This window comes from Sinohyriopsis cumingii, chromosome 3 (genome assembly GCF_028554795.1).
Source record: "Sinohyriopsis cumingii isolate HCF-2022 chromosome 3, ASM2855479v2, whole genome shotgun sequence".
Lineage (NCBI taxonomy): Eukaryota > Metazoa > Mollusca > Bivalvia > Unionida > Unionidae > Sinohyriopsis > Sinohyriopsis cumingii.
Genome location: NC_142963.1, coordinates 25,363,272 through 25,377,554, shown reverse-complemented (window position 1 = coordinate 25,377,554; position 14,283 = coordinate 25,363,272). Strand labels below are relative to the sequence as shown.

Genomic DNA, 14,283 nt, shown 5'->3' with positions numbered 1-14,283 from the left:
TCCAAACATTCTCAAGTTCACTGGTTGCTGCATGTTAAATGTATGGCTCTTACTTCGTGAATTTATCCCATTTCTCTTGCAATGTTCCTAAAACTGTGTAAGCTATTTTATAATAATAATAATAATAATAATAATAATCTCTATTTCCCTTCAAATGAATGGCTGTTTTTTTTTTTTGTTTTTTTTTTTTTTTTGTTTTTTTTTAGCGCTCCCGAGTAAACAGATTCATGGTTTTCCACAGAGCAGTCAATGATGAATTAGAGAACAAATTACGTCACTGGACGTGGCAATTTCCCGCAATTTCCAAATCGAGGCAACGCATGCTGCAGAAACGTTTTTTTTTTTATGTGTTGTCAACAGTTGAGGAACTGTGGAAGTTTGCAAAAGTCAAAACTTGCATGCTTAAAATATTCATTAGTGCACGTGCAAGAAGTCAAGAGGTAAACATTGAGTGTAATGTTATCTTTTTATTACAGTTGTGTAAAGGTTTCTCCGCTAAAATTAACAGAACATGTATCGTTTAATATCCTCCAGTGGGTCGAGAGTTCAAAGGTTACAGATACCGATGCTCCAAGTTGGAATGGGCCGTGGGATTGAAAGAAGACTCATTTATTTAAAAGCGTATGAAGAAAATGATAGTAGTAATTCTGATAATATGAATTAGTGAGTTATTTAACTTAAGTTAAATTTAAGAGTTAATTTTGAATTTTAGCAGAGACACGACTGGGTAGAATTCTCGATAGTCCTACATGTAGGACGTATCACATATTTATGTCCTAGTGCTGATGCCCAAAACATAAATATCAGCGTAGAGGTCTAACATGTAGGACTAGGTTTCTTGAAAGAAAATGAAGGTGCAGCATGGGGTAGGCTGCTGCCACTGCAGGATACATGCATTAATTTTGAAGAAAGGTTTTGCCAAAATAGATACAAATGTAAGTCGTGAATGAATATGATGGTGTATGGAATCAACCTCATTATAAATTTCTTACATTGTGGAAGTAAATTTGAAGATGCAATGTCCAGATAATTACACAGTAAAGTTCACTGAAGTTTACAAGCAAATAATGTTGACTTAATGAAATGTATTAAAAAAAAGTTAATAAGCTTTAACAAATCATAGATCTTTGCAAACACTGGAGTAATATTTAAAATAGCTGCAGAAGGGGCAAATAACCTCTGATTGATTCACACTCCGTTTCGCAAAATAAGCCTTCCTCAAAAATCGTAAACAAAACAAAAAAATATGCGATTGACTCAGTACCTGGTATGAGACAACCCTGTCAACCAACTTAATAAACTCTAATTGACTTACCCAGCCTATCGCTGGTAAGTTTTTCTGATCGTGAAAAATCACAGGAAAAGTCAGCGATCGCGTCGGTGCCAAGTACTGAGTCAGTTTTGATTTTGTTTTGTGATTTTCGAGGAAGGCTTATTTTGCGAAACGGAGTGTGAATCAATTAGAGGTTGTTCGCCCCTTCTGCTGCTAAAATAATTACTCAGACATGCACAAAATATAAGTACGTCACATTCATTACAAAATAGATATTATAGATGAAAAGAAACCTGGCTAATCTTTATGTTGTTTTATTTTTTGCCTGCATTTAAAATAGTTATGCACATAGGGTATTAAGTATAAAAGCATAGTTAAGACCTATTTAATAACTTTGATCATCAAAGGTTTTCATGTTGTTATCTAATGTTGGCAAAATTGACAGCCATGTTTGCCAGAATGCTTTGTCACAAGTACAGTAAAATTCTGTTTAGCAGTTTTTGAAAAGAAGTTGTTTTATAGTTGAGACTATTTTAGTGATGTATAATTGTAAGTCATAATTGATGGATTGGCCTCGGATTTTTAGAGACCTTCTTGAATGGATGCTTTTGTTAAATTCAGTCTGTTAAACAGTGTGTGTTTTGGATTTTTAACATTTTTTCAATCATATCGCTACAATGTCTGCAATGTGACAGCTTATAGTGATGTCTATGGGGCATCATGTCCCCTACCCAATCATATTATCCTGACACCAGGCCAACCAAAGTCATAAAACTAATCTCTTAATGCTGAGTGCCTAAGTGAGGCAGCTGCTAGTACCACTTTAGTATGGCTTGGCCAGGGTTCAAACCCATGACCTCCTGCATCCAAGACGGAAGCTCTAACCACTGGAGTGGTCAGTGGCTATATATTATGGTGGAATAAATAGGAAAGACATTCACAACAGGTTGCTTTTATTAAATGTTGAAATTTTGTTGAATGGTTCTTTAGAAAGTCATTTCAGATGTGTCTGATTTTTAGTAATAGAAGTAATCAGTCAACATTATTCACATAAACTTGAAAGCACTTTATGTCAGTATGTTTAACGTTTAATTGGTAAAATTCTGTAAAGTCATCATTTTAAGTTTTTTTTTTTATTTTGGTTTCTTTTTTAATGGAGGCCTTTTTTTTCTTAAAATGGAAACCATATTCAATATCAGAGCCATATAACAAACTTAAGAGCCATCTATGCTATGATGCTTTCCATTAAATTCAATTGAGCATTTATTGCGATATGAAGTTTGCAGATTTTCTCTTTTCAGTAACTGGCCATATTTTATGTTGACTGCATAACTGGTTCAAGCAATGGCTCTTAAAGTTTAGTCCAGAAATAAAAAACAATGCCAATGTTTTTCACGAACAAAAATGTAACAAATAATCCTGAACTTGTGTGTGATAATATTGAACTTAAACATGTGGATTCTTGTTGCCATCTTTGATATTGCTTTCATCAAATACAAATTGACTTGTTATATTGATATTATTTTATAAATGGCATACTCTTGAATGACCAGTCTTCAAAAACTAAAATACAGACTTAGCAGGCCAATTTTATCAAAAATATATCTATCAGACCTATCTTGGAATATGCAATTGTAGTCTGGCACGGAGGCTTATTGATGGATTCAGACTTCCAAAATATATTAGTAGGCAGTCTCTACGAGGTGGAAAGTTGGCAGCCTAGAAGAAAAAAAACAATTATAAAAATGCTGGAACATTAAAATAAGCCAAACTCCAGACTATTTCATTGAATTACTCCTGTGCCCTGTGTCCAAACAAACAAATTATAACTTTAGACATTCAGCGTACAGTAGATAAGGAAATTGGTTGATAAGAAATTTACTTTCAGTGTATATGCAGCTATTGGCTAAGATTTACTGCTTTGGAAAAGGGGTGATGCAAATGAAAAATATAGAATTTTACATCATGTATGCAAATTTGTATATGTTTAACAAAGAAAAACTCATTCCTTATTGTAATAGTCAACATTCATGGTCTTTTTATTTAAGGAAACTTGTATTATTCTTACAGTTATTAAGAACATAATTAGTGATTTTTTGTTGTTGTAAACATGATTACACTATGCGATCACACTGCCATTGAAGAACAATTACAATTACGATTATAGAGTTCTAAAATCAATGAGTAAGATTATGATTACAGCTCAAACTATAATTAATTACAATTGATCACAATTAAAATCCTAATCTGCAACATGTCTGGTGGCTGCTGAGATATCAGAAGTACCTTTGAGGTGGATGGAGAAATATTTTTGACCACTTCTTTCCTTTTTGATTTAGCCAAATAGATATGCAATTTTCTGATTGGTTAAGAAATTCATCTTGATTGTCCTAGCATAAATGCAACCAAGATTAGGATTTAATCTAGCAAAGGTGCCCATTCTTGGCTAGAAAACCAGGTTGGCACAGAGGAGAGACTGAATTGTAGCCATGGAAACAAAGGCAACCATTTTCCACAAGTAAGGAATGAATTTCACTTTTAGGAGAATGAAGAATAACTATCTCTAATGTAATATTCCTGAAAGATGTCACACTCGGAGAGTCACATAACCAAGAAACACATGAAAACCTAGGCATTAATGAGCAAAAGACTAGTCTCTAGAGCTAAAAATACTTGTTAAGCTATGAGATCTGAGCATCAGTTCTTGAGAGCATTAGAAAATGGCTGCTCAGTTGCCTTTACTAGTAGAAACTGAACAATTCGTTTCTTCAAAAAGAAAAGAAAATCAGCAGTTGTAGTAAAAATGAAACATTGTTTGTTGACTGCACCACTTACAGCAGACTTGGCGTTGTAATCATTTATTGGTTGACTGTCTCCTCGCTTGAGTGATGAAATCTGTAGCGCTGCTTGAAAACTGATCTTGGTGGATACGTCATTAGATATATATTGGGCATGAATGGAGCATTTATGGAATTGTTATGAAGGAGGGATTCTCAGTGCAGAGGAAGTTTAAGTGACAAAATCTCAAAACCACTCAGTAAAATTTGATGGAAACATCTTGTCTTGAAGGTTTTTGAATTTTGTTCACATCAGATACAGCAGTAAATTTGAAAATCCTTGAAATGACTTTTTCAAAAGAAACAGTTCAACAGGTGTTGACCAAATTTGACAGAAAGCATCCTGATCATTAGTAATTTCCCATACTCTGAGCTTAAAGATCTTAAGAGTTTTCAATTTTGACAATATAACACTGTCTTCATCAGTGACTCATTGATCACGTGACTTAAAATGGTCACGTAATATGAGGAGACTTTTGCTGATGGGTGGTAATTCAGGCCCATCATCCGTGTTTAGTGTTGGTATTTCAGTTGCCTCCACCTTCTTTTTCCATGTGTTGTCCTCAGATGATCTTGATTGGAAATGATAGAATGTTCCACATTGCTACAATAATGTTCATCCATGACAGATAACTCTTCTGATGCTTTCCTTAGTCCTTGTTTCATACACTCTGCTTGTTTCACCAATGTAGTCATTCTCACAATTACTACATTTGATATGATCAACCACACAACGTTTTTTTTAAAACAATTCCGTTTGTCCTTTACATGTGTACATTGTTCTTTTAAAGAGTTGGTGGTTTGTGATATACATGTATGGTGATCTCATTGTTACGTATATCTATATATTTTTGTAACTCCCAGTAGATGATTTTAGCTATAAAAAAAATTCTGGCTGTAATTAATAGCGATTATCTATTGTTGGATTTTGTACATGCATAGGGTCTTTTTTAAGATAATTAAGACTGTAAGATTGCAGAGGATCTAAAAACATATGCATGCTTTTGCACTGACAGTTATAATAAAATTATTAGTAAATATGTTAACAAGATTTGGCCTTTTCCCTATTGTACAGGTCAGTCCAGTGGTACCCTAGAAGAAGTAAGTTAATTTCCTTTGGGTGGGTTCGGTCACATGTCACATGAATAGGTATTTTGAAATATTAGATGCAGTAGTGTGATCTGTCACATGGGATATTTTACGACATATAGTCATAATAAACTCTTGAAGGTGTTTATAAGAAGAGAACTGAGCAATGAGATTTCATTCCTGCTTTGGAGTTATTTTTATTGCTTGTGTTCTTGTCGTGGCATCAAGTGCGCAGATGTGTTTTATGTTGCACTTTGTTATTATTTGAGAGGAAAAACATTGGATTGTTCATTGGAAAAAGAAGGTGCTCATTGGATTACAATATTATTCTGGAACTATTGTGAATTATTCAAAGGATTTCTGGACAACACCATTTTGACAATGTCACAATACTTGGAGGAGCAGTACATTTCTGGTTTAGATATTTATATTGAACTTTTATTATATTGGACTGTAATAGAAAATTTTCTGGAATATTTTGGGATTCACTTCATAATTGTTGGTTTTGCTTCTTTTTGTTACTTAGTTTATGACCATATAGTCGTAACACCCATTTTGTCTGAATACTCTAGCTAGTACCTCTAATATACCTCAGATATATGGCGTCCTGATGTTGGTTCCATTTTGGGCTACTACTGGTTATGTTTGGTGTTTTCCCTTTTTTCTAGAAGTTTGAAAATCCACTCTTGATAGTCATTTACTCTTAGTGCAGCTTTCACTTGCTCTGCTTCAGTTTGATCTGTTTTATCATTGACTGTTGAGTTACCATGGTGCATTAAAGATCTCACTACTTGTGTCTGGAAAAAAACAAGGTGCTGGTCAGTGTGGGTATCACCTGGCCATTATAAGTCATGTGATCAACAATAGTCTCTAAAGCCAAAAATTTCAAGTGCTTACGATACTTATACTCTGAGTATGGGAAATTGCTGATGTCACTAGCTTCCCATGGGTCATTGGATGGAACCTGGGTCTTTCCTGATTCTCCTATCAGTTATACTGGCTGTCACTTATAGCCAATCATGGGATGAAAAATTGTGATTTACCTACAACAGCAACAACTCTCTTGACCTTTTAGAACATGATTGCAGGGGTCATAAACAGTAATCCATGCCCATTTTATCAAGATTTCATGCACTCTGGTGGTCATTGGATGCTGCTTCATGAGAAAACATGGTGTGCAGAACTATTCTCCACAAGGCAATGAAGCAACTCCATCAGAATGTACTGAGGGAGCGTGGAAGTCTTTTTCATAATCCTCTCTACTCACTCTCTCTTTCCACCCTTACCATGAAGTGTGGGGAAGTGAAAAATCATGCTTTATGCTTCATAAAGTTACAAATGCATGTCAAGAAAGATAATTAAAATACCATTCTCCCTTATTGCACATCTGCATCAGCCAAAAGTTTTCACAATGAATGGGAAGTAAAACTAATGGTTTATTGAGTTATATTTAATCTCCATTTGCTTTCATAAATTTGTCTGCTTACGTGTGTATTCAGCTCAAAATTTCACCCGACTAAAAATTTCATAGACTTAAATTTAAAGTTAGGTTTAAGCAATGATCTTATTAAAGTTTACCGAAAAATCAACATGCAAAGTTTTAGTCGAGAGATTACTTGTCGAATGTTTATATTTGATGAGAGCAGGACCTAGAAATAGGATCATATCACATTGATCACGTTGATCCTACAATTCAAACAATAATATTGAATGAAAGTCCATTGCTTTAAACAATTGTTTTGTTTTTAATTCATATATTTCAGCTACATTCATATTATTTTTTTGAGGGAGGGGCCTGTGCAATGCTTGATCAGCTTGGTAAGCTGACTGACAGAAACGTAGAAACTGTTAGTGCAGACAAATGTGAATTTTGGAATTTGGTGCCTTGATTTTAATAAATGTTATGCATGGTGGAGGAGTCGTCTGCCATTATGTAATGTATACATTTGTTTGCATTGGAGAAATATTTAGTTTTGTATCCTATACGTGTTCCATACATGTATTTAAATTTCTTTTCCAGCATATATGATGTGTTTTTTTATTAACATTTTCAGAGAGAATGACCTCTAACAAGAAACTGTCATTATCTGATAGATTTGGGATAATGAAGCCTTCCAAGACAGCAATAGAAGAAGATATTTGTGAGGCTTCAGACAGCTTCAGAGATGAATACATAAAGATAATGATGACCAGACAACCTACCACTGATTGTTTCAGCTCCAGCATGTTTATCACAAGTGATGATGAGGAATTGAACTTTAAAATGGAAGACAGTTGGAAAGAACATTTTGAGACATGCCTGAAAGAAAATACTTGGTCAGAGAAAGTACATGCAAAAATTGCTAACCATAATGATAATATTGCAAAGGCATTAGAGACTGCCAGAATTGAATTTAGTGAACAGCATGGATGTTGGAAGGAAAACCGTTGTCCGAATGAACCTTTAGACCTGTTTAAGGCAGTGGAAAAGGTTGATATTTCATTAAAAGCAAAGATATCAGAGGAGATAGAGAAATCAGATATTATTGCAACAGGAGTTCTTGAAAATACTGAAGGTATATGTTTAGAAAAGAATCAGAATAAAAGAAAAATGCAAGAATATTGTAAAATCATGTCCGAGTCAAAAACAGGTGTTGTAGAAGAGACCATACAAGTTAAAAACAGAAAAGATGAGAAGATTGTATCAGGTTCATCTCTACCAAAGCAAAAGAGGCCATTGGATGAAGGGTCAGAAGAAAGCTATGTTAGCCCACTTGATGCTGTGTATGAAACAAAGCTAGCAGAGAACAGTAGTTTTTATTTCCAGAAAGAGAAACTAATTTGTGATCTTAGAACAAGGTTCAATGATGCACTGTTGAAACAACCCAAATTTTACCCTTGTCAAAATGATGGTTCCACAGATCAGGGGGATATTAGAAGAAACTCTTCTGTCTATAGAAATGGCTTTGTACAGGAGGTGTCTCAAAGAGTGTCACCTTTTTTGAACAATACTTCTGTGTCAGATATTAGTAACTGTCCCCAGGAAAGTGTTACAAGCACACAAAATTCATCACACAATTTAATGGAAAGAGATCTAGGAATTATCATGTGCTCACCATCCCCCTTTTCAACTTCAGAGACCTCAGATTACAATTCCACTTTGTCACATGGTTACACCATTAATTCTAAGGATAATGTTTCAGAATTAGAATTATTGGAAAGAACCTTAAATGTTCCTTCAGGTTTCTATGCTAGAAAGATTCGTCAGAATACTTATAAGCCACCAGACATTAGTCAATCTATGGAACAAAGCTTCATATCCATGGCCTCAGGATTTTATAGAGATATTGATCTTAGACAGTCAGATCACAGAGAGAAAAGCTTTGAGGGTTCTCCTGGAAAAGATGAACTGTTTCAGACACTTTTACAGCAATGTTCTGCTTTGGTTCATACAACGGAGGACCAAAAAGCTCTGGAGGCAGTCATTAGTCTCATCAGTCAGCAGGCTGGTGGAAATCTCAATATGAATCAGGATGCTAGGATTAGTAATGCAGTAACTACCACGATGAACAAGGAGCAGCCATCTGAAAAGGACATTGTTGCTGAATTGTGTCATTCGACAACCATAGACGACTCCACTGAAAATGGGTTAAGTCCGGAAGAGGCTCTATCTTCATCACACAAGAAGGAGGATCTGTTTGAAGGCAGAACTCTTCTGAAAGGAGGTGTAAAACCAAGACATATACCCAAAACCTATATCCCTAAACCAAACAGGGAGCCTCCTTTTGACCCCAGGAGGAGGAGACTTGATATAGATAAAAAAATTATCATAAGCTTGCCCTTGCCAAAGTTTTGTGCTGAAATCTTTAAATTGAACAAGGATGGAAAACTGAATGTATCTTTTAAACCAAAGAAATCTGAATTGCTTGAAATCTCCAGCTCTCCAAAGAACAAGTCTCATGATGGAGAGGGGTCAGTTTCAGACTGCATTATACATGATGGCAGAAGCATAAGCAGCAAGCTTTTGGTTGAAGACACTCCACCTGTTCTGGGCACACCAGTTAAAGATGAAAGATGCAATAAAGATTTGATGAACCAGATGACCATAGATAGAATTTATGGAAAACTGAACTTAAACAAAGGTGGTTCAACTTCTGTCATGAATAAATCCTCATTAGAGATGGAAACTACTGCAAACATGAATGACATAATTGACAAAGAGTATGATGATATGCAACAAAACTTTTGTCATACAAGAAAAGAATTAATGGACAAAACTAGCACAAACAGTATGATTTGGCAAGAAAGAGATGTTTCTGAAGGGCGGGATAAACCAAATGCATTGAATACCAAAAATGACATAGATTATGTTATGGAAAGTGTATCTCAGCTCTTAACATCTCTGAGAGATCAAGTAACAGCAGGACTAGAGCAGGCAAAGGTTGAAGAGTTGGAGGAATTACATATAACAAAAGAGAACACACTGGAAATGACATCAACACCAATTAGAGAAAAGGAGAATGCACATAGTATAGATGATCAGGTTATTAAGTCAGGCATAGTTATGTCCAGCACCAATGAAAATAAACTCATCATTGAGGACTTTGTGCAGACGCCCACTTTTAATAAGGAATGTATGAAGAGTACTGAGACTTCAGCAGCAGAAGTTGTCAAACCTTTGATGGAAACCTCTATTGTTGATGCAGCTAAGAATGAACATATAGAACATGCAGTTGTGACCAATGCTTCAAGTGTGACTTTATGGGCAGGCATATCCGACACTGCTGTGAATGTACATGAATCTGTAAAAACTTTAAATTTGAATGTAACAGCTACATGCACAGAAAGAAAGCCATTATTTACTTTTAAATTGAATAAAAGTCTTGGTCACAGCAATCAAACAAGTTTGTCCACACAAGTGCAGTGTGATACTCTTGCTGTTCCAACAAACAAAGAAGTGTTTAAATCTAAACATACCTCAAATACCAAGGAAGAGATCATTAAAGAAAAGCTAAACCCAGAAGTTCAAACTAGTTTTGATTTGTCTCAAGGGCAGCCATTTTGTCACAAATCAGATTTTCAGAAATCTGAGCTGTATGACCCTAGTTCTCCTACAGAGACAATTGTTGAAGAAGTCAGTATGGAACTTGATTCGTCGATGGAAGAAGGGGAAATACAGTCATCTCTAAAGTCAGATACAGGTATTTCACCAGATGCTGCAGAGACTGGAGATGAGAAAGGATGTAAAGCCTTAGAGGTTATGAGATCAAAGTGGAAGGAGACATTTTACACAATAGAAAGGGAGAAAGAAGGGAAAAGATGTAGTGATGAACTTGGGCTGAGGAAAACCCAGCTAGAATCAATGAAGAAAGATGTAGATAACTTGGGAGGAAGTATTATTGGAGGTGACAAGTCATGTGGAACTAGCAAGTCACAAGTGGCTAAAGAGTTGAGGTCATCAGATCACAGCTACTCTGACAGTCAAGATTCCAGGTCAAGAGGCACATGCAAAATGTTGCAGCCTACAAGAAAAGGATCAAATCATTGTGAAGACAGCCACAGGAAATCACATGTATCCAAAAGGCCAAGGTCAAGAAGTGGAAGTTCCTCCAGAGTTCAAGATTCAGAGTCTCGACCTAAGAGAAAAGGATCAAATCATAGCAAGGACAGCCACAGAAGATCCAATAGGTCGAGGTCCAGAAGTAGAAGTTCCTCCGATTGTACAGATTCAAATTCCAGAGATAGATGGCACAGATCACATTCTAAGAGAAAATGTGATAGAGATGGGCCATGGATTCAACGTTCACCCTCAAAATATGAATATTCCAGAAACTATTCTTGGAGTAGACGTCATCGTTGCCATCATGATAGTTGTCGATCAAGATCTATAAAAGACTCAGGCAGATCATGGGAAAGAAGTCCATCAGATGACGGTCGTAAACGACATCTTGGAACACTTACTAAGGATAGAGGAGAAGACGCAAATACAAGACACCACAGTGATCGGAAACGACACCAAAACTCCTTGAACAATCACTCTAGGGAGGATCATGTTGTAATCCATTTAAAAGATGGTGACAGCAATAGATCATCAGCATACATGAGTTCTGAGTGCTCTCAGTCTCCAGCTTTTCACTTTTACTCTCCAGCTTTTGAGGATGATTTGGAAAAAAGATCTGTCAAAAAGTGCAGAGAAGGATTATTCAAAAGTACAGATCAATTAGAGACTTCTGCTTCTGATAATAGACTGAGCACAGCTGAGCATACAGAGACAAAGAATTGTAGAGATCACAATAGGCGACCATCCCAACTTAAATGGACCCCAGAGGAGTTTGTCCAGATGAGAAGGAGGTCCTATGAGTGGCAAGAATGGCAGCATTCTTACAGCCATGACACATTTGAGGGGAACAATATAACTGACTATGAAGGTGATTCGATTCCCAAGATGTACAGGGGCAAATTTGCAAATAAATGTTAGAATTAAAATATTCAGCAGGCATGGTGTTACAGTCATTGGAGTATTCATCTTGAAAACTTCACATTAGACACACTTGTCGGCTGACTCATTTTCCTTACATACATACTTTATTAGCTGATTTCTTAAAAGTAGTTTTCCTCATCTGTCAGAAGTTTGTTCTTATAAAAAGTGTACAGAGAGTACATGGACTACAGATGCATGCAAGGATAATCAGTCTTTGAAGAATTTGAATATGGAGTTGTTGGAATTATATTGTTGCACACTGTAGGATTTGTTTTTGAGTTGTAACCCTAATTAGTCATCTGTTTATTGTTCTTTTTCTTAAAAGGGTGGGTACCAAAATGCTACGCAATCATTTAACAGTATCTTACATAAACATTTTTCAGATTTTATACATGTTATGCACATCTTGACTTTCCATAAAAGACTAAAAGAAATCAAAACTTTTGCATTGCTGAGGCAACCAAAACTTGATAAAACTAAGGTAAGCAGTTCCTAGAAAACTTATTTTAAAAAATCTTTTTTATATTCTATTAGTTTATCGTTTTCACTCTACTGGTACTTTGGTCATTTCCATTAGATAAGTAAGGAGAATATGGGAATTTCAGAGTAATCTTGTTTTGAATTTAATTATATTAAAAGCATGTTTTCTTTTTTTATGACAAAATGAAACCCCTCAATTTTTTTCTTTTTACAACACAGTTGTATTGGCATAAATAAGTTTTGAATATTACAAATATAATTATATTTATGAAGCATTAATCACATTTGTTTGACACAGGTGTAATGCGATGTTGCAAAAGGTGTTTGGGCCAAATCCAACTTTTGAAGAATTTGCATTTTAAAAAAAGGAAAAAATGAGGTCCTATTTTTTCTAGTTATTAGCATACATTCATGTGTTTGTTGAGTTGTCATGTTTTATGTTTACTGTCCATTTGTGATGAATATCTTGCATGGGCACTGGCATCCCGCTTCAAGCTTTACTGCCTATTATATCAAAATCTGTTGCTAGTAAATTGTAAGCTTCAGTATTACCTAATAAAGTTTTTTTTTTCAACAAGCTCTCTAAAGTCAACATGATGTTGTTAACAGTTTGTCAGCTATAGTGCAAGCCTAATCATCACACCTTAATTAGTGTAAGATGTGTTAGGGTAACTTAAACATAATGGACTTGGCAAATAGAACAGTTTGGATTATTGTTGCTTTCACAAGTGAAGAGCATGCAAATAGGGTGGTATCTTATAATGCATTCACAATCATCAACTACAGAAAAGAAAGGGAGGAGAAACTATCCCTTACATGAGTGCCACCAAGCAAAATGATGGAAATAGCACTTAGTAAAACCAGTTTGTCACAAGTAGTTTTCTTTAAGGGGATGCCATGGTCAAGAAAAAGAAAGAGTCCCCCTCAAGACAACCCACCAAGGAAATTTGCCCCCTAAACTCTATCAGTGCACAACATTCCCACCCACCTGCCAACATTTTCCAGTTCAGATATCTTGTCAACTTGGCATTTTGTTCCTGAACCTACAGGTTCACAAAATAGCATTTGTCTGTCTAAATATTTATCAATAAAATGATTTTTTTTAAAGGTAACTGTAGTCTGCTTTGTTTGTGTATTTTTTTTTTGTTTGGTTAACCCTGCTGCCTTTGGCTCAGTCATCAGAAGTTGAAAATCACAAAAAAACAGCTGATGGGTTTCTTCATGATTATTTTAGTTTCTTTAAAGCAGTTACTCATCTAGATTCTATGTTGGGAATTGAGACCATCTCTCCTTGTTGGTTGTTTCTGTGATGAGGACAATCATGACATTTCTAGTTGGGTCATTTTTTTTTTATTTGGCAGCCTCTGAAGTGAAAAAGTAGGGTAGGAGGTGTCTTTTCTTCCCATTAAAGGTTCATCAGATATTTCAGCTTCTGCCATTTCTAGGTGGATTGTATTAGCTATTTAGAAAGCATGCCAGTACCTTACCAATAGGGATCTGTCTTTTGTAAAAATTAAAGCCTGTGACGTTTGTGCCATTGACATCTAATGGGATGATCCGACTCATTCATCTTTGGAGGATGTGATGAAAGCCATTCTGGCACTCGGACTACTTTCTTTTCTTACCTTCACTCGTTGGTGTTGTGGGTTTAGTGCAGTTTGTCAACACATAATAGACAATACACAGTAGCCAGTAAAACTAGTGGAAAAGGAACCAGGGAAAACCCCAGTAAGAACAACTGACCCGGGGAAGCTAATGGCAAACTTTCTCACATGCCTACATTGGCTGAGTCCATGACTTGAACTTGGAGATGAGATGGCAGTGATTGGTAAAGGCAAGCTCTTTTGACTATTTTGCCACCTGGGCCCCACCATTGCTTGTGTTAGCACAGCAAAGTGAAAGCATCATTGTCACTCTGAAAGTTCCCAGGCAGCTGTTGTGTCTTAGACCTCAAAAATATTTTAAAACCTTGAAAATAAAAACTAAAATTTTAAAATTTCATTTCATTTCTAACCCTGATAGCAACATCAGTGGTATTACTGATATTAAAGAGTGGGGGGGGGTGTAAACCAATTTATTGATGTAATATTTACCTATTGTTATTGGCAAATTCTCTCCACCCACCCCAACACTGGGGTGCTCCC

The 14,283-nt window shown here is 35.7% G+C and overlaps 1 protein-coding gene across 2 annotated transcripts; it reads left to right on the top strand.

Annotated features, from left to right (window-relative positions):
• Nucleotides 1-334: 334 nt before the first annotated feature.
• LOC149802564 (uncharacterized) lies at nt 335-13,337 on the top strand. 2 transcript variants are annotated; one of them, XM_089951831.1, is made up of 2 exons: nt 335-440; nt 7,254-13,337. In XM_089951831.1, exon 2 carries the CDS (start codon nt 7,259-7,261, stop codon nt 11,654-11,656), a length of 4,398 nt encoding a protein of 1,465 aa, XP_089807957.1. In that variant the 5' UTR covers nt 335-440; nt 7,254-7,258; the 3' UTR covers nt 11,657-13,337. The 2 variants fall into 2 exon arrangements, with proteins under 2 accessions (XP_089807957.1, XP_089807958.1); XM_089951832.1 differs by lacking the exon at nt 335-440 and adding an exon at nt 587-663.
• The last annotated feature ends 946 nt before the right edge of the window (nt 13,338-14,283 follow it).